Genomic DNA, 27,849 nt, shown 5'->3' with positions numbered 1-27,849 from the left:
ACACGCGTGAAAAACGCACCATACAAGTCTATGGAGATGCATCAAAAATGCATTGCACTCTGAGACACTTGCAAGTGCAATGCAAGTGCAATGCGTTTTTCACGCGTCAATTTCCATAGAAAAGATAGAGCTCAGTCCTGTGTCCATTTCACGCGCATTTTCTGCGCGTGAAAAACGCATTGAAATTGCATTAAAAACGCGCGTGAAAAACTGAGACACTGAACAACCTCTGACTGAAAACTGATTGCACTCTGATGCAAAATGTGCATTTTTCACTGACCAAACCCTGATCGCACCCTGATCAGACTCTGATGTGATCTGCAACGCAAGTGTGGAAGGGGCCTAAGACCTTGCACTAAGCCACATCCCTATTTTTGTCTTAAAAATGTCTAAAAATATTAAAGTTTGTTAGCTCCAATTATGCCAGAAAATTCACTCTCATGCGATTACTAAATTCCATGCTTATCGATGTTGTTGGGATTTCCTAAATAAAGAGATAATGGGGGTCATTTACTAAGGGCCCGATTCACGTTTTCCCGTCGTGTTACCCAAATATTTCCGATTTGCGCCGATTTTCCCTGAATTGCCCCGGGTTTTTGGTGCACGCAATCGGATTGTGGCGCATCGGCGCCGACATGCACGCAACGGAAATCGGGTGGTGTGGCCGAACGAAAACCCGACGGATTCGGAAAAAACGCCGCATTTTTTTAAAAAAATGTGTCGCGAAAATTGCACTTACCTTCACTCACCCCGGCTCGGTGTATTCCAGTGCGTTCCGATGCTTTTCAGCGCAGCAGTGCTACCTGGTGGACAGCGGAGGAACTACCTTAGTGAATCCCAGCCGGACCCAAATCCACCGCAGAGAACGCACCGCTGGATCGCGAATGGGCCGGGTAAGTAAATCAAAAGTTTTTATGCCTGACGGAGGTCCGGGTACCGGACCGAAACGCATAGCAATAAACTTATGCAATTTTAAGACCGTGCTGGGGAGTTCATTCCGTGATAAGTGCTACTTCATCCCGCTCCATTACTGGAACTCAGAGCCTAAAAGTCGACTGCATGAAAATACCTATTGGTCTCCACCTGGGCAAATATAGGTAGAAAGAAGGTTGGCACCGGAAATCTCCCATTCCACTCTACATGCACATTTATTTGTGCTCCAAGGTGAGCAAACATTTATTATTCTATTTATTTAAAAAAAAATTTGACTATATTACACGAGGAGAGCGCTCCTGTCTCCTTTTTGTTTCCCTCCCCCTGCCCTGAGATTTGGGGTCTGAGTATTCACTGCTCAATCAGCCCCAGCCTCTCCCTTCAGGTTTTACTCCAACAATAAATGGACTGAAATTGAAAAATTATGGCTAGCCCCTATTCACCTGGTTTGGAGGTACATGGCCATCTCCGTGCTTCTGTGGGAACAACTGCTCTGGTCATCTTGGGGTGTGAATCTCGTGATCCGTGGGGGTCACATCAATGAAACCCCCACCGATCAGCAAGTTAGGCCCTATCCTGTGGATAGGGCTTAACTTGCTACAATGGGACAACCCCTTTAATGTTATGACAGCTGGATGGGTATACTTTGTTAATATTCCTCCCCTCACCTGTTCTTTCATTAGTCACCATCCACTATTCCTATTTACTATTTCTATATACTAGGTTGTTACTTTTTTAGATATGGCGGGCTTTGACTAATATTAGTAAATTAATATTAGTAAAATTATAAAACTTTAATAAAATTGTAAGTTGAAAAAAATAAATTGCCTGCTTAACAATTGTCTGAAAAAGTCTTTAATGTGCTAAGGTCTATTGTTGGAGGATTAGGTGATGGGAATGAGGAACTATATCCAAACCAAGAACACAATTTATAAGAATTTCACATAGTTGTGGCCTGGGTTTAATGACTGTATTAGGACCACTAGTTTATTTCAGAACAAGATTGGTCTTTAGGCTGTTTTGTAACCACTATGTGGAAACCCATCCTTAGCAGTGCGGGGCATATACAGGCGGTCCCCTACTTAAGGACACCCTACTTACAGACAACCCATAGTTACAGACAGGCCCCTCTGACCTCTGGTGAAGTCTCTGGATACATTACTATAGTCTTAGATTGCAATGATCAGCTGTAAGGTGTCTGTAATGAAGCTTTATTGATAATCCTTGGTGCCATTATAGCAAAAAATGTTTAAACTCCAATTGTCACTGGGGCCAAAATTTTTTTTGTCTGGAACTACAATTATAAACTATACAGTTTCGACTTACATACAAATTCAACTTAAGAACAAACCTCCAGACCCTATCTTGTACGTAACCCGGGGACTGCCTGTATAAAGCATGAGTACCGTGGGTCATGAGACCGGTATTACTTTTGCTTGCTGCAATAGTGAAGATGTAGAGACTATTAATAACCTACATACATTAGAGAAATATAGCATGGTGAGACAAAAAGATTATTGCATGCCTTTATGAACTTCATTGAGCTTCAGAAAGGGGAAGTTTTTTTTGAATAGTAGCTTGTGGTTTTAAGGGGTTGGATTATTGTAGGTCTGCAGCTAGGAGTCCGTAATAAAAACTACTTCAGTATGTACAATATCTAGTCTCTACACAGGGCATTGTTATTGTACCAGTGTGGGGGAGATCTGTCACTATGCAACAACACGGTAGAGAAACCTGCCCCTCTAGGACTTGGCTCCAAGGTAAGACAAACCTTATCGGAAACCTAAGACAGTGATGGCAAACCTTTTAGAGCCTGAGTGCCCAAACTTCAACCAAAAGCCACTTATTTATTGCAAAGCGCCAGCGCAGAAATTTAAGCAGTAATTAATTTCCTCTTGTTCTTTGACAACTTTCAGTTGTCCAGCCTGATAACGGTACCGGCGCAATTGAAAAGAGGAGGGCAAATTCATCTATCATTGTAGGAAGATTCTGCAGGAAAATTCTTTGAGCCCTGTCTGGTGAACTTCATGCTGGGGTGATGGCCTGGGTGCCCACAGAGAGGGCTCCGAGTGCCGCCTCAGGCACCAGTGCCATAGGTTCGCCACCACTGACCTAAGACATAGATGTGGATGACAGCCATATAATTTCTTGCACTATACAATTAAACACTGCAAAAAATCACGGTAATATTGCCGCCCATAGGAAATGCATAGCTTGAAAATCCAGCATTGAAAATTTCTTATTTAATTGTTTCATCATGGGATCTTTGTGTGATCTGAAGAAGGACTTATTACTTTTTTTACGCTTTTCCAAGTCTCATATAAATTTGGTTGCAATTTTACAGTGATCGATCTCTCTAGCAATTAATTGTTCCTGGATGTACTCAGCTGTGGTTATAAAATTTGCTTGTGGCATTGTATATTTTAAATAACCATCAAACCGCATTATGGCAGTGGCTAGTTCTACATGTCATACAGGTATAGGTTGAAAGTTTTTGTAAGGGGCTACAAGAAACCTAAGTTTTAGGGTAGAAAGATCCACACAAGACATTACATAGTACAGTTGATAAATTATACATTATAGATTTTATAATTTCCAATGGATTAAAACATTACTAAAGAAACTTTCCTTGGACCTGTCCGGTGCTGTTAACTACTGATCAGTCTGATCTCCCTTTAATCCCTGGAGTAAACAGAGAGATAACTTACCCTTATGTCTCTGCTTACTCCCTCCTGGACCCCCTACAATCTGGTTTCCGCTCTATACATTCTACTGAAACTGCTCTTACTAAAGTCTCCAATGATCTCCTCACTGCTAAATCTAAAGGTGACTATTCTCTCCTCATTCTTCTGGATCTCTCTGCAGAGTTTGTGGACCACCAGCTCCTACTCAGGATGCTTAGCTCCAATGGCCCGAAGGACACTGGTTTTCTTCCTATCCTTTCAGTGTCTTCTTCTCCGGATCTCTCTTTTCTCCACTGCCTCTCACTGTTGAGGTTCCTCAGGGCTCAGTCCTAGGTTCTCTTCTCCTTTCCCCCTACACCACCATCATTGGGCAAAACATTAATAAATTTGTTTTTCAGTATCTTTATGCTGATGATACCCAGCTATATACTTCTGCACATAACATCACCCCTGCCTTAATCCAGAACACTAGTGATTGTCTCTCTGCTGTCTCTAACAACATGTCCTCTCTCTTCTCGAAATTGAATCTTTTCAAAACAGAGCTTTTAGTCTTTCCACCAACTACTAACCCTGACCTTTCCATCTCGGTCTGTGGGATCACTATAGCACCGAGGCAGAAGGCTCGCTATCTTGGGGTTGTGCCGGACTCTGACCTCTCCTTTTTACCATATATTCAATCACTTGCTTCTCAGAAACATCTCCAGAATCTGCCCATTTCTTACAAGTGCAACCTCTAAAATGCTGATTATTGCTCTGATTCACTCTTGACTAGACTACTGTAACTCCCTACTAATCGGTCTTCCACTCAGTAAACTCTCTCCAACACAATGGGGCACATTTACTTACCCGTTCCCTCGGAGTTCCCGTAAGTGCATTGTCCATCAGGAATTTCCTGCATCTGTCGCTTCCCCGCTCAGGTCCGCCGGAGTTCACCATCTTCTTCCCGGTGCATGTAAGTGCTTGGCTTGCGACACAATTTTGAAGTTAAATCCTGCGGTTTGTCTGAATCTGTTGGATCGCCCGGCGGCCCGCTCCCCGATTTGTGGCGCATGAAAGCCAGCGCGATTGCGGCAAAATCCGATCGCGTGCGCCAAAAAACCTTTTTAAATCCCTGTCTCAAAAAGGAAATCGACGGGATGTCCGACAAAAGTGCGGTCCGCGGGCCCTTAGTAAATGAGCCCCAATGTATTCTTAATGCAGAAGCCAGGCTCGTCTTTCAGACCAAATGCTACACGGATACTTCTCCTATTGTTCCACTTTGTACATTTGTAAAGCCCTAAGAAATATGATGGTGCTATATAAATAAAGATTATTATTAATTATTTTTATTATAACCAGCAAGTTGGCCAACTTATGGGGATTTATCACATTATTTTCTATTTTTTTTAACTTCTCTTCAGTACTTTTTGGGGCGCATTGGTGGTTGGCCCAGCAAAATTTGCACTAACGAGTTTGATCCATTTTAGGAATCCAGATGTTAATGTTCAAAAAAAAGTCAAAAAATTTGGAGAAAAACACCACCACTCCCAAACTTGCAACTTTTGTGTGCATTTTACCAAAATACTTACCATATATACTCGAGTATAAGCCTAGTTTTTCAGCACAAAAAATGTTCTGAAACCCCAAACTCGGCTTATACTCGAGTAAAAAATATATCAAAACTCACCTTTCTGGCTTCCCCCGCTTCTGGCTATATACTGGGGCAGGGGACTGGCTATATACTGGGGCAGTGGGCTGGCTATATACTGGGGGATATGGGCTGGCAGGCTATATACTGGGGGGCAGGTGCTGGCTATATACTATGGGGCAGGGTCCTGCAGGCTATATACTGGGGAGGCTGTGACCAATGCATTTCCCACCCTCGACTTATACTCGAGTCAATAGGTTTTCCCGGGTTTTTGTGGTAAAATTAGGGGTCTCGGCTTATACTTAGGTCGTCTTATACTCGAGTATATACGGGTATAGGCCAGATTTAATGCCATCCGAAATAAAAAAAAAAGAAAGGTGAAAATTTCCAGAATAAAGATAAATTACCCCTTTGTTTCTAAACAGGCGGTCCCCTACTTAAGAACACCCGACTTACAGACGACCCCTAGTTACAAACGGACCTCTGCATGTTAGTGATTTACTGTACTTTAGCCCCAGACTACACTAAACAGCTGTAACAGTTATCACAGGTGTCTGCAAAAAAATTTGGCTGGGGCTACAATTATAAAATATACAGTTCTGTCTTACAAACAAATTCAACTTAAGAACAAACCTATGGAACCTATCTTGTACATAACCTGGGGACTGCCTGTACTTCAGTATTTTCTAAAGGATTTTCTATAAAGGTTTCCCATGATACGTTTACTTTTAGACATTTTCTAGCGATTTAGCTCAGCAGAAAGAAAAAAAAAGTAAGAAAAACTAAATAAAGCTGGACTAATATAAAAAATGGAAATTATAGAATCTATTTCTTTTTATGTATATAGCACCAACAAATACAGGAGAGCTGTACAGTGAGTATCATCACTCATAATAGTCTGTCTTTGTTAATCAGAGCTAGAATGCAAAGGTGAACAAGGAGCAAGTCAAATCTGCATACAACTTTTTTAGATTCTAAAAGGCAATTCCCTCTTATTTTTCTCCTCCTACATGTTTTGTTAAATGGTTATTCTAAATTAAATAGTCATATACTGTATATACTTGAGTATAAGCCGAGTATTTCAGCACAAAAAATGTGCTGAAAAACACAAACTCGGCTTATACTCGAGTCAAACAGCAGAAAAAAAAAAGGGGAAAAAAATCAAAACTCACCTTTCCGGCGGCCCCCTCGGGTCTTCTGTGTGATCCCGCAGTCAGCGGCAGGTCCGTGCGATGTCACAGACACTGACATCAGCCGCCGCCGCTGCAATAGTATTGTGTGTGCCGGCAGCCGGCACACACTGTGATATCAGCGGCTGACGTCGGCGCTGTGCGCGGCACGGACCTGCCGCTGACTGCGGGATCACACAGAAGACCCGAGGGGGCCGCCGGAAAGGTGAGTTTTGATTATTTTTTCTTTTACATCAACAGGGCGGGGGTCCGGCTCGGTAAAGGGGCACAGGGGCTGGCAGTCTATTGACTGGGGCACAGAGGCTGGCAGGCTATTGACCGGGGCACAGGGGCTGGCAGGCTATTGACCGGGGCACAGGGGCTGGCAGGCTATTGACCGGGGCACAGGGGCTGGCAGGCTATTGGCCGGGGCACAGGGGCTGGCAGGCTATTGGCTGGGGCACAGGGGCTGGCAGGCTATTGACCGGGGCACAGGGGCTGGCAAGTGGTATACTGGGGCACAGGGGCTGGCAGGCTCTATACTGGGGCACAGGGGCTGGCAGGCTATATACTGGGGCACAGGGGCTGGCAGGCTATATACTGGGGCACAAGGGCTGGCAGCCTGTATACTGTGGCACAGGGGCTGGCAGGCTGTATACTCGGGCACAGGGGCTAGCACGCTATATACTGGGGCACAGGGGCTGGCTGGCTATGTACTGGGGCAGGGGCTGGCAGGGTATATACTGGGGGGCAGGGGCTGGCTGGCTATATACTGGGGAACTGCTGGCTATATGCTACTGGGGGCTGCTGGCTATATACTACTGGGGGCTGCTGGCTATATACTTCTGGGGGCTTGCTGGCTATATACTTGGGGGAAGGGGCTGTGACCAATGCATTTCCCACCCTTGGCTTAAACTCGAGTCAATAGGTTTTACCAAGTTTTTGTGGTAAAATTAGGGGTCTCGGCTTATACTCGGGTCGGCTTATACTCGAGTATATACGGTAATAGAATCATCCTTGTCAAGTAAATGACTTATGCGGTGCTCATCTTATGCAAATGTAACCACTAGGCTTCTGATGCATTTCACGGATGGAAAGTCCTGTACATAGGATACAGCAGTGAATCAATGGGGTCAGTGGAGTCTTTTGTGCACCATTCCTCACTGTTATAGGGTCAGAATAATGGAAGCCCACATCATAAGTGTGAACGTAGCCTAAGGGATAATATTTTGATTAACCCATTCTACAAACATCAGATACAGACAGTCCCAGGGTTATGTACAAGATAGGTTCTGTAGGTTTGTTCTTAAGTTGAATTTGAACGTAAATCAGAACTTTATATTTTCTTATTGTAACCCCAGTCAAAAATTTTTTGGTCTCTGTGACAATTGGATTTTAAAAATGTTGGGTTGTCAGAAGAACCAGGATTAATAATAAAGCTTCATTACAGACGCCTGTGATAACTGCTACAGCTGATTATTGTAGCCTAGGACTAAAGTACAGTAAATTACCAGCATCCAGCGGTCCATTTGTAACTAGGGGTCGTCTGTAAGTCGAGTGTTCTTAAGTCGGGGACCGCCTGTATATCGATTTCAGAATTCTTTCTTATGACTCAATTACGACTGAAAACCATCATTCATGTTGTCTGAACTTGAAGATTTTTAGCTTGTGTTATTCTTCTTATTGGAGTTAACAAGTTTATTTGGAATTGTAAAGTTTCTTCTACTTCTGAAGCTGTAAGAACAGAACCTTAGCAAAGTGGTTCAATGAGATTCCCCTGCTTTATTATAACTCTAGTTATATTTTATGGCAACCTTTTGTGATGGGTTGTTGTGATTCTTACTGCGAATACATAGAAAAATTCATTGTGGCGGTCTATGAATCATATCCCAGTATCTGTCATCTTACATCTAGAAAATTAACCTAGTAATAGAATGGATCTCTGTCTATGTATTGAAAATGTCTAAGGAGCTACATGGAGTACGGGGTGCTGCTGGAGGTGCCTAGTTGCTAATAATAAATAAATCACAAGGTCAAATCTTGGCACATATAAAGTTAAAACTTCAGAGGAAATTGGCATTTACTCATAAATCCTGACACTTTTACTGTGGTAATCTACTTTTATGTGTTATCCATGCCCTCCTTCCATCTAAAATCAACTTTTAAAATTATGTAATGAGCATAAGGCAATATCAGAGCCACTCTGTGATGTTGCTTCACAGGCTGTTACACTGTGGGAGCACTTCACCCTCCCAATCTGTGAGATTACATCAGGCAGAGGGAAAGGGAAGTGCTGAGGAAGCAGAGGAGAAGGAAGAGACAGTGAAAAAGCCTTTTAAGCTGCAGCAAGGAGGGGCTCTGGTAACACCCCCAGAGCCTCCCAGGTTCATTAGCATAATTGTAAACGTTGATTTTAGAAGGAAGGAGGCCATGGATATCAAATATAAGCAGATTACCACAGTCAAAGTGTCAGGATCTATGAATAAGTGCCCCTGTTTATCCTGATTATTTTTATGGTAGATTTCCTTTAACCCCTTGCCAACGGGCACCATACTATTACGGTGCAGCGTCGGGCCGGGTGTATGGAGTCTTATTGCAACAAACACCCAGTAAGTTTCAGTAAAGCTAAAACCGACTCATATTAACTGTGCAGATATATATCCACTACTTTTTAAATCTACCATCCAAATCCACCGTGATAAACCAGGGACACTTACTCATAGATCCAGGCACTGTGACTGTGGTAATCTTCTTATATGTGTTATCCATGGCCTCCTTCCTTCTATAACCAAATCAACAAAAATAATGCTAAAGATCCAGAATAGATCTGAGTGGCATTACCAGAGCCCCTCCGTGCAGTATGACTTCTCCTCTCCACTGTTTGAGATTACGGCAGACAGATGGAGGGGGGAAGTGCTGACTGAGCAGGGGCTACAGCTGTTACAGCTACTGAAGTCTCCAGTAATCTCATAGAATTAGGCTTGTGTGTGGGCCATGTACAGGGTTAATTCTCCCCTGGTCAGTCCTGTCCTGTACAGTGTCCTTGGTCCATGAAACAGGACTCAACAATACAGGATCAGCGATACATGGACTGACCACTCCAGTGTGAAACAGTCCTTACCCTGAACCCCTGATGCCATATTTCTGCATATTGAGCTGGTGTTGTGCCAAGTATTAGCAATATATGAAGGGGGCAGAGTCCATTTGTTATTTGAACTATGGTGGCTCAGTGGTTAGCACCACAGCCTTGCAGCGCTGGGATCCTGGGTTCAAGTCCCATCCAGGGTCAACATTTGCAAAGAGTTTGTATGTTCTCTCTGTGTTTGTTTGGGTTTCATCCGGGTCCTCCAGTTTCCTCCCACACTCCAAAACATAGTGGTAAGTTGATTAGATTGAGAGCCCCATTGGGGACAGGGACTGATTTGGCAAACTCTGTGCAGCGCTGCGTAATCTGTGTGCGCTATATAAAGAAATTATTATTACTCCCAACAATTTCTCCTTCCACTGCCAAAACAATTAAATTCAGCTCTCATATAAATAAACTAATTCAAGTGAATGAGCTAGAATATCAAGCTCAGCCACTATGAAATATATGGCACTGTGCTTGGTAAGGAGTAAAGCAACCAGAGAACTCTACAGCTGATTGACATGGGTGCCAAGTGTTGGACCACCAGCAATCTCATTGATAATCTATCCTGGATATAGGTCATCAATAGTGATAAATAGACCCAGGTGTCCACAGCTAACACCCATGATCGTTGCTATTGCGGTTTTGGTCAACTTATCACTAGTTATCAATAATTTAATCCTAGAAAAAAATCCTTTATAATGTACGAGAAAAACCAGTAGCATAAATGTAAGTGTTGTAGGATGAAAATCTGCAGATATATTTAATGTGTGCTGCAGGTTTTTGTCAAATTTACGTGTTAGACGAGAGCAGAGCTACAGGGTTCCTTCCCGTCTCAGCTCAGTCTGGCAGTAAATATAACACTATATTGGCTGTAACGTCAATTAAGTCTTTCAGTTCTTCTTAGCTGGTTATACTGGTTTTTGTTCTCTTTTCCTTGAGAATTAATATACTGGCAGTCCCCGGGTTATGTACAAGATCGGTTCTGTAGGTTTGTTCTTTTTTTTTTTTTTGGTCTCTGTGACAATTGAATTTTTAAAATGTTGGATTGTCAGAAGAACCAGGATTAACACTAAAGCTTAAATGCAGATACCTGTGATAACTGTTACAGCTGATTATTGTAGCCTAAGGCTAAAGTACAGTAAATTAGCAACATCGAAGGTCCGTTTGTAACTAGGGATCGTCTGTAAGTCAGGTGTTCTTAAGTAGGGGACTGCCTGTATCTCGCCTCCTGACTATTTTCTGGAGCCTCCGCATGGTCTACACAATATTGTTTCCACCTGCTAGAAAGCAATTCATCATTTTTAAATTTATTTTGCACATCAACAGTAACATTTCATGAACTTATAGATACCAAAAAGGTATATCTTGCAGCGCTGGGTTCAAGCCCCATCCAGTTCAACATCCGCAAAGATTTTGTATGTTCTCTCCGTGTTCGCGTGGGTTTCCTCCCGGTCCTCCGGTTTCCTCCCACACTCCAAAACATACTGGTCGGTTGATTAGATTGTGAGCCCCATTGGGGACAGGGACCGATTTGGCAAGTTCTGTGCAGCGCAATATGTGTGCGCTAAATAAATAAAGGAATTATTATTATTATTTAAGGAAAACAAAAAAGAGGGGGCTTTTTTTAATATATTCTTTTATTTTTTTGTACCCCACAACTTTATTCATAAAAATACATTAAAAATGTAATTGGACAGTAACTAAGCCTTTGAAACTTTTTTGTATTTTTAACAAAATAATTAAACTTTGTAATATACTTCATTAAGTTTCACCTGGTAAAGTTTTTAATTAGTAGCCAACCCCTTTAAATCAAGACAACTGTTTTCTAAGTTGATGCTGGTCTGACGATTAGTTGATTTTGGAATCTGGGATTTGGAGTATGGGGGAGATTTAACAGTGTTTCTATGAGTAGAAGCACTCAAATTATCACAATTTCTTGCGCACTACAAAAAATTGCAATTATTCTTGCAACTAAGCCACCTCCACTCCATGTGGGTGTGGAGGGGCGCAGCTGCTGGCGGAGTGGGCCGACCCCGGGCGCTTCTGCCCAGAGCCTGCGCACTAGCTAAAGCTGGCACACATTCAGTGCCAAATGTTCTCAGGTTTTTTTACACCTGGCGTAGTTTTACCCAGTGACGCGGCTTTCCCGACGGATACATCAAGAGGTCCAAGCCTCTTGATGTAACTGCTGTAGTGGTTGGGTGGGTCCTTTATTACACTCCTTGCTCATGGAGCTCCAACTTTGATGAATGTCACCATATGAGTTTATTTGATTTCATAGAAATAAAGACAGGACTCCTGAGAGATGCAGTGAGAGTTCTGCTGAACCCAAGCCCACAGGAGAATTGATAGATTCTATGTTCAGCCAACAAAAAAGGAAAATCTATCAGGATGGGGAAGAGATGCAACCCTGCACTTCCCAAAACCTTTGTCCTTGCCTACTTTCCCAAACTGTGCTAACCCATAGGTGAGAACTGGACGACGGTCCCTACCCTGGGTATGTCCACAGAATGGATGTAGACTGAGTGAGAGATAGAGACAAAGGTTCTTGATAGAAACCACTAGTCTGCAAAGGAACCTGCACACAAGATTTGTTCCTACATCCCAGCCACAGGTTTTACATGGGAAATAACATAGAAACTGTATTTTTTTTTTTCTCGAGGTTGTTTTGCCATATGATATTTCTGGAGTATATGATTATTTGTAGTGTATTGCTTATATATCATATTTTGAGACAGACGGCAGGTTGCATGGCATCACCCCTTCCTGCTGGCACAATGTACCGAATCTTCTGCTCCACAGGAAGCAGCTAGCGTAATCTGAACAGGAAAGATGAACTGCTTGGGGACAGCTTGGAACGGCGACTGTTAAAGGGGCCTCTTAAAAATAGCTCATTACGGGAAGTCCGTCAACTTTCAGGTTTAGACCTAATGCTTATTCCAAAAGTGTTCAGGATATTCCAGAGAATGAAAGTAGAAATTCTATTAAAAATATAATGTTGAACCATATTAATGAAGCCACTGAGAGCCGTGGGTCGGCAGCAGGACTTGGGATGCACCTGTGCAGATGACGGGGGCCCCACAGTCATTACTGTATATACCCCTCCCTGATAACCACTCCCATATCAGTGCTTGAAGGGGGGTGCAGATGTCCTTGGCCAGCAGGAAGTCCAGAGTTCTTCTGCTGTTGGGTCATGGAACATAGAAATATATGTATATAATGTATATGTGGCTTACAACTTCATGACAACCATGGTCTGAAGATCAGTTGATTGTCACAAAGCTGATTTCAGAATCTTTGATTTATGAATATGAGTTAATTTGAAATGGATTTCCAAGAAATTCCTGACAGGCCTCCTGGGAGATATAGGGGCACGTTTACTTACCCGGTCCTGTCGCAATCCCCGATCTGGACGGTCTGACGCCCATGAAGTCCGGCGTGATTCACCAAGATTGTGCGCCCGAGATGTTGCTTCCCCGCTGAGGTTCGCCGGAGTTCACCTTCTTCTTACCGGTGTATGTAAGTGCATTGTCTTGTGACAATTTAAATGTTAAATCCCGTGCTCTGTGCAAATCCGTCGGATCGTCCGAAGGCCTGCCCCCGATTTGTGCCGCCTGAAAGCCAGTGCCGATGCACCAAAATACGATTGCGTGTGCCACAATCCCCTTTTAAATGCGCCGCAAAATGGTAATCGTTGGAATATTTTACATCTCTGCGGTCCGCGGTCTTTCAGTTCTTCTTAGCTGGTTATACTGGTTTTTGTTCTCTTTTCCTTGAGAATTAATATACTGGCAGTCCCCGGGTTATGTACAAGATCGGTTCTGTAGGTTTGTTCTTTTTTTTTTTTTTGGTCTCTGTGACAATTGAATTTTTAAAATGTTGGATTGTCAGAAGAACCAGGATTAACACTAAAGCTTAAATGCAGATACCTGTGATAACTGTTACAGCTGATTATTGTAGCCTAAGGCTAAAGTACAGTAAATTAGCAACATCGAAGGTCCGTTTGTAACTAGGGATCGTCTGTAAGTCAGGTGTTCTTAAGTAGGGGACTGCCTGTATCTCGCCTCCTGACTATTTTCTGGAGCCTCCGCATGGTCTACACAATATTGTTTCCACCTGCTAGAAAGCAATTCATCATTTTTAAATTTATTTTGCACATCAACAGTAACATTTCATGAACTTATAGATACCAAAAAGGTATATCTTGCAGCGCTGGGTTCAAGCCCCATCCAGTTCAACATCCGCAAAGATTTTGTATGTTCTCTCCGTGTTCGCGTGGGTTTCCTCCCGGTCCTCCGGTTTCCTCCCACACTCCAAAACATACTGGTCGGTTGATTAGATTGTGAGCCCCATTGGGGACAGGGACCGATTTGGCAAGTTCTGTGCAGCGCAATATGTGTGCGCTAAATAAATAAAGGAATTATTATTATTATTTAAGGAAAACAAAAAAGAGGGGGCTTTTTTTAATATATTCTTTTATTTTTTTGTACCCCACAACTTTATTCATAAAAATACATTAAAAATGTAATTGGACAGTAACTAAGCCTTTGAAACTTTTTTGTATTTTTAACAAAATAATTAAACTTTGTAATATACTTCATTAAGTTTCACCTGGTAAAGTTTTTAATTAGTAGCCAACCCCTTTAAATCAAGACAACTGTTTTCTAAGTTGATGCTGGTCTGACGATTAGTTGATTTTGGAATCTGGGATTTGGAGTATGGGGGAGATTTAACAGTGTTTCTATGAGTAGAAGCACTCAAATTATCACAATTTCTTGCGCACTACAAAAAATTGCAATTATTCTTGCAACTAAGCCACCTCCACTCCATGTGGGTGTGGAGGGGCGCAGCTGCTGGCGGAGTGGGCCGACCCCGGGCGCTTCTGCCCAGAGCCTGCGCACTAGCTAAAGCTGGCACACATTCAGTGCCAAATGTTCTCAGGTTTTTTTACACCTGGCGTAGTTTTACCCAGTGACGCGGCTTTCCCGACGGATACATCAAGAGGTCCAAGCCTCTTGATGTAACTGCTGTAGTGGTTGGGTGGGTCCTTTATTACACTCCTTGCTCATGGAGCTCCAACTTTGATGAATGTCACCATATGAGTTTATTTGATTTCATAGAAATAAAGACAGGACTCCTGAGAGATGCAGTGAGAGTTCTGCTGAACCCAAGCCCACAGGAGAATTGATAGATTCTATGTTCAGCCAACAAAAAAGGAAAATCTATCAGGATGGGGAAGAGATGCAACCCTGCACTTCCCAAAACCTTTGTCCTTGCCTACTTTCCCAAACTGTGCTAACCCATAGGTGAGAACTGGACGACGGTCCCTACCCTGGGTATGTCCACAGAATGGATGTAGACTGAGTGAGAGATAGAGACAAAGGTTCTTGATAGAAACCACTAGTCTGCAAAGGAACCTGCACACAAGATTTGTTCCTACATCCCAGCCACAGGTTTTACATGGGAAATAACATAGAAACTGTATTTTTTTTTTTCTCGAGGTTGTTTTGCCATATGATATTTCTGGAGTATATGATTATTTGTAGTGTATTGCTTATATATCATATTTTGAGACAGACGGCAGGTTGCATGGCATCACCCCTTCCTGCTGGCACAATGTACCGAATCTTCTGCTCCACAGGAAGCAGCTAGCGTAATCTGAACAGGAAAGATGAACTGCTTGGGGACAGCTTGGAACGGCGACTGTTAAAGGGGCCTCTTAAAAATAGCTCATTACGGGAAGTCCGTCAACTTTCAGGTTTAGACCTAATGCTTATTCCAAAAGTGTTCAGGATATTCCAGAGAATGAAAGTAGAAATTCTATTAAAAATATAATGTTGAACCATATTAATGAAGCCACTGAGAGCCGTGGGTCGGCAGCAGGACTTGGGATGCACCTGTGCAGATGACGGGGGCCCCACAGTCATTACTGTATATACCCCTCCCTGATAACCACTCCCATATCAGTGCTTGAAGGGGGGTGCAGATGTCCTTGGCCAGCAGGAAGTCCAGAGTTCTTCTGCTGTTGGGTCATGGAACATAGAAATATATGTATATAATGTATATGTGGCTTACAACTTCATGACAACCATGGTCTGAAGATCAGTTGATTGTCACAAAGCTGATTTCAGAATCTTTGATTTATGAATATGAGTTAATTTGAAATGGATTTCCAAGAAATTCCTGACAGGCCTCCTGGGAGATATAGGGGCACGTTTACTTACCCGGTCCTGTCGCAATCCCCGATCTGGACGGTCTGACGCCCATGAAGTCCGGCGTGATTCACCAAGATTGTGCGCCCGAGATGTTGCTTCCCCGCTGAGGTTCGCCGGAGTTCACCTTCTTCTTACCGGTGTATGTAAGTGCATTGTCTTGTGACAATTTAAATGTTAAATCCCGTGCTCTGTGCAAATCCGTCGGATCGTCCGAAGGCCTGCCCCCGATTTGTGCCGCCTGAAAGCCAGTGCCGATGCACCAAAATACGATTGCGTGTGCCACAATCCCCTTTTAAATGCGCCGCAAAATGGTAATCGTTGGAATATTTTACATCTCTGCGGTCCGCGCACGCTTAGTAAATGAGCCCCATAGTGAGAGTCCTGCTGAAGCCAACCATACATGAGAATTGATAGATTTCTCTGTACATCCATCCATAAAGGGAAATATGTAAATTAATCACTGTGTATGGACAGAGTAATCAAGACTCTAACTATCAATCACTGTCTTTGGGTGGGGTAAACAGGACTTTCACTGTCAATCAATGTGTGTGGGTGGAGTGATCAGGACTTTCACTGTCAATCACTTTGTGTGGGAGGAGTAATCAGGACTCTCACTATCAATTACTGTGTATGGGTGTGGTAAACAGGACTCTCAATATCCATCATTGGTTGTGGGTGAGTGATCAGGACTCTCATTGTCAAATAACTGTGTGTGGGTGGAGTAATCGGGGCGCTCACTGTCAATCACTGTGCGTGGGCTTTCACCGACTTTCACCGAGTTACTGACAAGATGTGCCATAAATGCCTCTGATGCTGCTGCTCCATGGACTAGTGCAGTGGTAACGGCCTTGTGTCCTCATTGAAGTCAAAACCTCCTATAGGGATGATAGGGGTAAAAATCAATGGGGACATTGGGAAAACACCAAACCAGTTAGGTAGCACAGTGGGTCCACAACTCTGTTTCTTTATACCTGGAAATACAAATGAAAATACCAGGAATTGAACCAAAGTTTCAGCCAAAGTTTATTTCATAGGCCAGGAAACAAATGGACAACGCATTTTGGCGGCAAACTGCTGCTTTCAGGTTCCAAACACAATAACATACTAGAAAAGAGACATAAAAAATACAAGACCAAAATGTACATGTACTGTATATATGTGCATAGAAACACCTATAAAATGAATATATTCAATGAATATGAATGTCCAACAACAATGAATGAATTGGTCCAACGAGAAAAATAAAAGTTATTAGATATCATTGAAGGGGATATATCAAGACCTCTTATTACTCTTCCTTAATATTTTGGATGTCTCAATCTTCGACATGTGTGCAATTTTAATAACCATGGGATAAAACTTGGGCAATGCAACTTGGGTTTCAGTTTCACATATCCACATGGAGGTTGTATGCGGTTTACTAAGAAGTGATACAGTACCCAAACAACTGTAAAACCCAAAAATTCATTAAAATACCCAAAAATACAATTCATACCTGGTATCATTCATTGGTAAGAAATGAAAAGAAATTCCTAAGAAAAGGAACAATCTTGGAATCTAAAAACTCTTCTTTAAAAGAAAAAAAAATTCATATTTGGAAACCAGGTGATGCTGCAGCTCCCCAAAGACATCACTGAAAGACCAATCTGTTTTTAGAGAGGTTGTAATGTGCATCCTACCAACAGTAAAGATTCCCATACTTTGTAACCTCATGTGCTGTGTGAATTTTCATTGTATGTGGTTTGTAGACTACAGAAAGTTCTCTTTATACCTGACAGTGTCAATTTGACTAAATATCCATATAGTGGATTTAGTGTTAAAGAAAACCTACCATTTGATTTGATGCATTATGCAGCAAACATACCTTGGGAATGCTGTAGCTACACTGATGCAGAAACATATCTTGTTTAATCCCTGAATTGAGGGATAAAAACTCAGGATAATGAGTCTCTGTCACTCCTTTGCCTGGCTCAGCAAACCTCCTCTAAGACCCCATGCACAGAACCGTTGGGGGGGCGTATGTACGCCCGCTGGCTTGCAGCCATACATAAATCTCCCATAGATGGCAATGGCTGCACGGAACGATATGGTGCCGCACATCGCTCCGTACATGGGGAAAAGATAAAGTATGTCCTATCTTTCCCAGTGTTACGGGCCGTGCACAATGCATTGTAATGGAGAGGGGTCAGCCCCCCTCCTCCTCTCCATCGTGGCCGACATATGTCTGCCCGGATGTAGCCGTGCTGGCATAAGTTCGTGTACGTGCAGGCTTTACACTGCTCAAGAGAATGATGTAATCACTGATAGGCAGAAGTAATCAATCGCCACACCATCCCCCAGCTGCTGTGTATGAGTATACCAGCTAAGGTTGATGAGCCCTGTCTGGACAGCGCAGACAGCTCCTGTATTGTGTTTATGTACTGCAAGAAGCATGCAGTCCAGCTTTCCCAAGGTCCTGAATGTTATAATTATTTTTCAGCAAAACCACTCAACTCAGGGATTAAACAAGATGTGTTTCTGCGTCAGTGTAATTAAATCATTCTCAAGGTATGTTTGCTTCATAATGCATGAAATCAAATGGTAGATTTCCTTTAAGTATGAGAAAAACAGATGCTCAACTTCTATACAGTGTGAGAAAGTGAGAGGTGTTGTGTGGGAAAACCGCTATCTGTCTTACAGGCAGATGAAATGCTGGTGGTAAAAGCCCTGGGTTTGTCTCCAGTAACCCAAGGGTTAATGCAGACATGATAAGCAGGGATAGTCTGTTTTGTCTGTGTTGGCCTAGCTAACACAGACATATTGGTAATGTTCGTACTGGGCCTGCTTATTATGGAGTAGGGGTAGGCTGGTAGTGGGACTCCTACTCCACCCGGGCTTCGTTCCTGGGCTTTTGTATAGCCCACAGGTGCAGGTCACAGGCCTCGTTAGGGCCTGATTTAGTCTGCAGGCCAGAAGCAGTAGGGGAGGCCCTACCTGGAGAGCTGAAAGCGAGATTGCATTCTCACAGCAAAGGTAACTGAGGGTCTCCTGTCTTGCTGCTGGCCAAGAGCGTGTGCCAGGCAGCCTGGTACCCGGATAGCTAGGGTCCTCAAAATGTATTAGACAGCGCCTAGCCGGGCAGGAATTACTTTTATAATGTTTTTGCATGTGCCTAAGCCAAGGCTGAATTTGTGTTCTGTTTTGCAAGTGTGAATAAACACTTAAGTTGGACTTTTAAACCTGCGTGTGTCACTGCTTCCTGCACTGCTACCAGTCAACTACCAGAGCAATTCCCCACATATGGTGGATTGGAGCGGGCAAACGTCCAACGTGCAGCAGCAAGAGACAAACAGATTGCTGCTCCAGCAGATAACAGCCCTGACCGCTGCTCAGCAAAGGACTGTCCCAGCAATGACGGTGAAGGACGCCAGGAAAGAGGTCCGCAAAGCTATGACCAAGATGACCGCCGAGGATGATGTGGAGGCCTATCTGACAGGCTTTGAGAGGGTGGCCACCCGAGAGAGGTTGCCACAGCAACACTGGGCAGAGGTGTTGGCCCCCTTCCTCGACGCTGATCCCCAGCAGGCATACTACGACCTGAGCGAGGAGGATGCCCGGGACTACTCCAAGGTAAAGGCAGAGATCTTGGCCCGACTAGGAGTGGATCAGCATCTACGCGCTCAAAGAGTGAATAGCTGGAGATACCAGGAGGCGCTACCACCGAGGGGGCAGATGCACCAACTTGTTCACTTGGTCCGCAAGTGGCTCCAGCCGGAGACATCCACCCCAGCCCAGATGGTCGAGAAGGTTGTTTTGGACTGTTTCCTGTGGGCCTTGCCGGGTGAGATCCAACAATGGGTCGGACACGGGGACCCGTCTGATGCCGATGCGCTGGTGGGGTTGGTGGAGAGGTTTTGTGCCACTCAGGCCCTAACAAAGAAAGCCCCTTATACCAAGACAGGCCTTAAGGCACGGAAGGTCTTGTCACCCACAAATTCCCGGGGCAGGACAACGCCCAATGTCCGGGAAGTACCCCAGGGGAGGAGGAGGGGGGAGGCTCCCACCTGTTGGACCTGCCATGAGCCAGGTCATATTGCAGCCCATTTCCCCAATTCCACAGAGCCCATGGACTGCAGTTCCGCCAGAAGGGTTTCTCTCTATGCTGCCCCTGTCTACACAGCTACTAGCCCCGACTCTGCTGATGAGCGCCACCTGTGCCGGGTGACTGTGGCAGGGCATCCAGCGTTGGCCCTGCTGGACTCAGACAGTCGGGTGACCTTGATTAATGGGTCCCTCACAGACCCCAAGGCGGTCACAGGGCGCACAATTGGAGTCCTGTGCATCCATGGGGACGTAAAGGACTACCCCACCACAGTTATTAACTTCCAGACCTCTTGTGGAGAGACACTACATGAGGCAGCGGTTGTCAAGAACTTGCCCCATGACCTTATCTTGGGACGGGACTTCCCCATGTTCTGGACTCTATGGCGGGGAAACCAAGAGTTGGGGGGTTGTTCTCCTGTGTTGTCTGGTCAGATCTCTGAAGCCGAGCCTGATGACCCAGACTCTGGAGTTCCTGCCGTAGGGGTGACCGCCACAGAAGATGGAAGTGTAATGTTTCCCCTAGATGTTATGGCAGGCGAAACTGAGGAGGTAGTGACAGGACCGCAGTTGTCTGATTTGGAGGTATCCCGTGACAACTTTGGTACTGCCCAACTCCAGGACCCCACTCTGGTCCGCGCCAGAGAAAATGTGGTAGAAATTAATGGCGTACCTCAGCACCCAGGTGCGGATAAGTTGTTCCCTCGTGTGGTGGTAAATCAGGAGTTATTGTACCGCATTGATAAGGTCCACGGTGAAACCCGGGAGCAGTTAATGGTACCTCAGCCATATCGTCAGATGGTGTTAGACCTTGCACATAAGCATGTGATGGGAGGGCACCTAGGTACCACAAAAACTCTGGAACGCATCTTGCAGCGTTTTTACTGGCCAGGAGTATATGATAGGGTAAAAAGGTATTGTGAAACTTGCCCTGAGTGTCAATTGCATGCTCCCATGGTACACTTTCGAAGTCCGTTGGTACCTCTGCCCATTATTGAGGTACCCTTTGAAAGGGTCGCCATGGATTTGGTCGGTCCTTTAGTTAAATCTGCTCGGGGGCATCAGCATATCCTGGTAGTCATGGACTATGCTACCCGATATCCTGAGGCCATCCCACTGCGGCACACCTCTGCGAAACTAATTGCTAAAGAGTTGTTTGCCATGTTCTGCCGGGTGGGACTTCCCAAGGAGATCCTCACAGATCAGGGGACTCCTTTTATGTCAAAAGTCACCAAGGAGCTATGTCGGCTCTTTAATATTAAACAGTTACGCACCTCTGTGTACCATCCTCAGACGGATGGATTGGTAGAACGGTTCGACAAAACTTTAAAGAGTATGCTAAAAAAGGTGGTAAACAAGGATGGGAAGGACTGGGATGTACTATTGCCATATTTAATGTTCGCCATCCGAGAGGTCCCACAAGCCTCTACTGGGTTCTCACCGTTTGAGTTAGTGTATGGCAGACATCCCAGGGGTCTCCTGGACATAGCCAAGGAGACATGGGAACAAGAGCCCACCCCCCACAAAAGTGTAATAGACCATATCGCAGATATGCAGGACAGGGTGGCAGCCGTCATGCCCATTGTCAAGGAGCATATGGAGGAGGCACAAAGAACTCAAAGCCGGGTTTATAACAGGTCAGCAAAAGTAAGGAGCTTTAGTCCCGGTGATCGTGTGTTGGTGCTAGTCCCCACTGTAGAAAGTAAGTTTCTCGCTAAATGGCAAGGACCGTATGAGGTTATAGAGAAAATAGGAGAGGTAAACTACAGGATACGTCAGCCCGGACGGAGAAAACCCGAGCAGACTTATCATGTAAATCTGTTGAAGGCCTGGAAAGACAGAGAGAGTCTGCATACAGAGATGGTTCTGGCTAGTCCACCTCCTGCGCTACCCTCACAGGCTGCAGATAAGCCAGTGCCGGAGGCAGAACTGCGAATAGCCGATACCCTTACCAAAGAGCAACAGCGAGAGGCTCGAGAGTTTGTAGCAAGAAATACAGATGTGTTCTCAGAGTTGCCAGGCTACACATCTGTAATTAAACATGATATTGTCACTGAGCCAGGGGTAAAGGTAAGATTAAGGCCGTACCGAGTCCCCGAAGCTCGTAGACAAGCCATATCAGAAGAAGTTCAGAAGATGCTGAAGCTAGGGGTTATTGAGGAGTCCAAAAGTGAGTGGGCCAGTCCAATTGTTCTAATTCCCAAACCGGATGGGACGTTGCGATTTTGCAACGATTTTAGAAAATTGAATGAGGTGTCTAAGTTTGATGCCTATCCCATGCCCCGGGTGGACGAGCTTATTGAGAGACTAGGGGGTGCTCGGTACTTCACCACCCTGGATCTAACTAAAGGATATTGGCAGGTACCCCTGACAGATAGGGCTAAAGAAAAGACAGCCTTTGTTACCCCTGAGGGCCTTTTTCACTATGTTGTATTACCGTTTGGGCTTCATGGGGCCCCCGCTACCTTTCAACGGTTAATGGACATAGTGTTAAAGCCACATAGGAGATACGCCTCCGCCTATCTAGATGACATTATCATCTACAGCCAAGACTGGGCGAGTCACTTGGCCAAGGTACAGGCCGTAGTGAACTCTCTAAGGGCAGCGGGCCTGACTGCAAACCCCAAGAAGTGTGCGCTGGGAATGGAGGAGACACACTATTTGGGGTATGTGATCGGTCGAGGTATAATTAAACCTCAGATCAACAAGATTGACGCTATACAGGGTTGGCCTCAACCAGTGAGCACGAAACAAGTCAGGGCATTCCTGGGCATTGTAGGGTACTACAGACGGTTTATACCAAACTTTGCCACCGTGTCCGCTCCCCTGACAGACCTGCTGAAGGGTAAAAGGCCTGTCATGGTGCGGTGGAATGAACAAGCAGAAGGTGCTTTTCAGGCATTGAAGTCTGCGTTGTGTGGATCTCCCATCCTCATTGCGCCAAACTTCAAGAAAGAGTTTATTGTGCAGACGGATGCGTCAGATGTAGGGCTGGGAGCTGTCCTGTCTCAGGAGGTGAATGGCGAGGAACACCCCATTACTTACCTGAGCAGGAAGCTCACGCCAGCTGAAAAAAATTACAGTATCGTAGAGAAGGAATGTCTGGCGATAAAGTGGGCATTAGAGTCCCTACGGTACTACTTGCTGGGACGACAGTTCCGTCTCATAACTGACCACTCTCCTCTCACGTGGATGAGTAGAACTAAGGAGAAGAATGCCAGGGTCACTAGGTGGTTCTTGTCCCTCCAAAATTTCAGTTTCATGGTGGAGCACAGAGCCGGGAAGCTACAGGGCAATGCGGATGCCTTGTCCCGAACGCATTGCTTAATGTCAGGAGTTCGCCCCGGTGGGTCTGAACTGAGGGGGAGGGTATGTGAGAAAGTGAGAGGTGTTGTGTGGGAAAACCGCTATCTGTCTTACAGGCAGATGAAATGCTGGTGGTAAAAGCCCTGGGTTTGTCTGCAGTAACCCAAGGGTTAATGCAGACATGATAAGCAGGAATAGTCTGTTTTGTCTGTGTTGGCCTAGCTAACACAGACACATTGGTAATGTCCGTACTGGGCCTGCTTATTATGGAGTAGGGGTAGGCTGGTAGTGGGACTCCTACTCCACCCGGGCTTCGGTCCTGGGCTTTTGTATAGCCCACAGGTGCAGGTCACAGGCCTCGTTAGGGCCTGATTTAGTCTGCAGGCCAGAAGCAGTAGGGGAGGCCCTACCTGGAGAGCTGAAAGCGAGATTGCATTCTCACAGCAAAGGTAACTGAGGGTCTCCTGTCTTGCTGCTGGCCAAGAGCGTGTGCCAGGCAGCCTGGTACCCGGATAGCTAGGGTCCTCAAAATGTATTAGACAGCGCCTAGCCGGGCAGGAATTACTTTTATAATGTTTTTGCATGTGCCTAAGCCAAGGCTGAATTTGTGTTCTGTTTTGCAAGTGTGAATAAACACTTAAGTTGGACTTTTAAACCTGCGTGTGTCACTGCTTCCTGCACTGCTACCAGTCAACTACCAGAGCAATTCCCCACAACAGATATATTCAGAAATTCATTAAAATTGTGCCTTGTGGGGAATGGGGGTGACATTTGACGTCTGAACATCGGACCCAATCTGACTCCCACAACATTTAATCTATTATTGCCGGTAATCCATAGCTTCAGGCCATGTTGAGATGACTTTAGTGTTTTTCACTGAGATTCATTCAATCTTTTATTGATTTACTTTCTACAGCTGCCGTCTTCCTGAGCCTATTTATTGTCTCCGTACAAAGCCTTTCGCCATTCCAGTGTTATTTAATAAGAGACGTAGCAGAGAAAGAGGAACCTGGATTAGGATTGAAGGTCAGTATAGATTCTGTTTGTTACATTATTTAATGCTAAAGTACCAAGCATCCTTAAAGGGGTTAGCCTCTTTTCACAACTTAAAATCTGGAGCCAATAGGTTCAAAGGTACAAAAAACTTGGTGGTACAATTAAGGGATTTGTCATTATACAATCTGACACTATCCAGGCTTCAATGTATGGATACAACTCTATGGGACGCTACATCACATACAACATATAATTGTAGGAAACATTGCTCAAGAACTATTGTTCCAACAAGAAAAAGTTATTAGACATCCATGAAAGGGATATATCAAGACCTCTTGATACTTATATACCCTCAGGTGTCTCAATCTTTGACATGTGCAATTTTAATAGCCATGGGATAGGCAAGACTTGGGGCAATGCAACTTTCAGTTTCACATATCCACATGGAGGTTGTATGTGGTCTACTAAGAAGTGATAAAGTAAATCCATGAAATCCAAAAAATACCCAAAACACAATTCATACCTGGTATCACTCATCGGTAGGAAAACAAAAGAAACAATCTTAGAATCTAAAAACTGTGGTTAGTGAAAGATATCCAGTGACTTTTTAAGTATGTGTCATAGTAGCTAAGGATGACCAAAGATGCAGGTCTATAAGATCCAACCTATAAATCCCACAGTGTTGATCCAGAGGATGCCAAAATACCACATAAGGCTGGTGTCAGTTAAGGAAAAAAGTTTACATATGTCAGAATCAATCCCTGGGTAAACGTCTCATACCAAGAATCTAGTTTTCATAAAATGAAATGTTTTTGCTCTCCCAAAAGGCTTATCTTGAGCATGTACAAAGTATCAGCCATCAAATTATGCTGTTCCACAGTCTCACTGTTCTTATAGTAAAGAATCCCCGTCTATGGTGATGGTCGAATCGCCACTCTTCTAGGTGTAGAAGATGTCCCTGTCTATGGTGATGGTAGAATCTCCTCTCCTCTAGGTGTAGAGGATGTCCCCTGTCTATGGTGATGGTAGAACCTCCTCTCCTCTAGGTGTAGAGGATGTCCCCTGTCTATGGTGATGGAAGAACCGCCTCTCCTCTAGGTGTAGAGGATGCCCCCTGTCTATGGTGATGGTAGAACCTCCTCTCCTCTAGGTGTAGAGGATGTCTCCTGTCTATGGTGATGGTAGAACCTCCTCTCCTCTAGGTGTAGAGGATGTCCCCTGTCTACGGCGATGGTAGAACCTCCTCTCCTCTAGGTGTAGAGGATGTCCCCTGTCTATGGTTATGGTAGAACCTCCTCTCCTCTAGGTGTAGAGGATGCTCCCTGTCTATGGTGATGGTAGAACCTCCTCTCCTCTAGGTGTAGATGATGCCCCCTGTCTATGGTGATGGTAGAACCTCCTCTCCTCTAGGTGTAGAGGATGCCCCCTGTCTATGGTGATGGTAGAACCTCCTCTCCTCTAGGTGTAGAGGATGTCCCCTGTCTATGGTGATGGTAGAACCTCCTCTCCTCTAGGTGTAGAGGATGCCCTCTGTCTATGGTGATGGTAGAACTGCTTCTTCTCTAGGCATAGAGGATGCCCCCTTTATATAGCAATGGTAGAACCGCCTCTTTACTAGGCGTACAGGATAGTTGTGCCAAGGGCAAGCAACAAGATGATGCTTCCACCTATTTTGCACATTGGCTCTTTTGTGTACCTACCCGCTGCCTTTAGGCACTGTGCGTGTCATGTCTGTGGTTTATGTGCAGAATAGTATCTGACATACCTGAATATAGAAATTTAGAAAGCAGAACTGTGACGACCACATGGAGCTGTAGACTGTGCGGAAGCCATTGAGGAACTTATACAATGGAGATAACACAAAAGCTCGGTTTACAGACATATGACCAAAGTTTCCATAAGGAAGTGGATCTTCCATAAGTTATTTCTATGGGCCCTATTTTATTATACAATATTTACGGATGATAACCACATCCTACTTTCATCTATAAAATTCACCCTTCCAATCCTGCTTGGACTCTAACCCTTAACATCTTCTATATAAGATGTTTTTACTTCGTATATACCTCATGGTACAACCACTTCAGGTTAACATCGCCATGCAGTGTGTGCTGCATATGTAAGCATTGGGACACTAATCAAATGCTTACAGTATATAATAGACCTATTTTTAACCTCTTAGAAGCCACTGTCTGGAGCAACCACAGCACCTATGTTGTTTGGCGTAGAAGGGAACAGCTTTCATTTGATGGAATGGTCTACAAAACAGTGGTCTGACAAAGCAAAACTGCAGCTAGTGTTGGGTTTTCAAATCTTTGTAACCAACCTTTGTTAGTGGCAGCAGGAGTATAAAAAAAAGAATTTTGTATTCCAGGGTTATAGCCTCTTCAAGTATACTGGAGGATTGCCTTCACATTGTTGTTTTCTTAGATTTCTACATTGAGCTTATCATTTTTTTTTTTACAAAAAAAGGCTTTTAAAATAATGCAAATAAGCCTGAGGGGCTCCAGTCTCCATAGATGGTAATGGAGACTGGAGTCCTTTACCTTTTTTTCTTAAAACCCAGGGTATAGAAAGCTTATCCTGCCAGAGGTGGCACACACCAGTATGCCAGTGTGCTTGGTTTACACTCCTTGATCCTGGTGGTAGATGTCCTTTAATCAGTAGCCTACTTTAACTCAAAGTATAGGGCTGGGGCTGTGGAGGAATTCAATTCAAAGCTCATACAGTATAACAATGTGAGGACAATCCTCTTGTTCACCAAGTCCAGCTGTAATCCTGTAATATAAATCCATATTTCGCTGCTAATAACAAACACACAAAGGTGTGTTAACATAGATCTCCGGTGACTTTACTAAGGGTCCGAATGCCGCTCTTTCGTCGGGTAACCCGAATATTTCCGCTTTGCGCCGAATTGCCCCGGGATTTTGGCGCACGTGATCGGATTGTGGTGCATCGGTGCCAGTTTTCACGTGACAGAAATCGGGGGCGTGTTGTCGGACAACACGACGGATTCGGAAAAAAACGCGGAATTTAAAAACAATTTGTGTCGCAAGATCAAGCACTCACATGCACCAGCAGGAAGAAGCTCCGGCGGACCTCGTTGCAGCAACGACACATGCTGGATATCGAGTGCACTACCTTAGTGAATCCTGGCAGACCCGAATCCTCATCGGACAATGCGCTGAGGATCGCAGGACCGGGTAAGTAAATGTTCCTCACTGTCTGCAATTATTTATGATCAAACTTTTGCTAGACTCCCCTTAAAATACCATGTTTTTTAAAGAACCAAAATGATTACTGCTTCAAGCTTTTGCTATACGGACACATATATATACTGCAGACTCCTTAAACAGACATCTCAAAAGGTGCAGAATCTAAATTTACAAGAATATTATGGGGTCAGCCGTGAAAAAACAACCCTCCAGGGAATATACCATATGTGCCTTGTCTAACAAAACACTGCTGCACTGGGCATACCTGGGCAAGTGTCGGGGCCCAGAGCTGCTGGGGGGGCCCACATACTGAATCCATAGGGGTTTTTTTTATATAAAATACCCATCATGGAGCTGTTTTGGATGATAAACTAGGGAATATTTTAGGGAACAGGAGGCTATTCTAGCTTCAGATTTTTTTTTTTTTATAAACGTTTTATTAATTTTGTAAACTTACAGATACATATATACACAAAATTATGACAAATGTTGGC

At 44.3% G+C, this 27,849-nt stretch overlaps 1 protein-coding gene across 1 annotated transcript in view; it reads left to right on the top strand.

Annotated features, from left to right (window-relative positions):
- Nucleotides 1-2,595: 2,595 nt before the first annotated feature.
- Nucleotides 2,596-27,849, top strand: part of FLT3 (fms related receptor tyrosine kinase 3) — a 59,380-nt gene continuing 34,126 nt past the window's right edge. The window contains exons 1-2 of the mRNA XM_072134347.1: nucleotides 2,596-2,693; nucleotides 24,061-24,170. Of these exons, the coding sequence (XP_071990448.1) occupies nucleotides 2,645-2,693; nucleotides 24,061-24,170 (159 nt within the window). The 5' untranslated portion in view covers nucleotides 2,596-2,644. The remainder of the gene's footprint in view (nucleotides 2,694-24,060; nucleotides 24,171-27,849) is intronic.

Source organism: Engystomops pustulosus, chromosome 2, assembly GCF_040894005.1.
Source record: "Engystomops pustulosus chromosome 2, aEngPut4.maternal, whole genome shotgun sequence".
Taxonomy (NCBI): Eukaryota; Metazoa; Chordata; class Amphibia; order Anura; family Leptodactylidae; genus Engystomops; species Engystomops pustulosus.
This window is presented reverse-complemented; position numbering and strand designations above follow the sequence as displayed.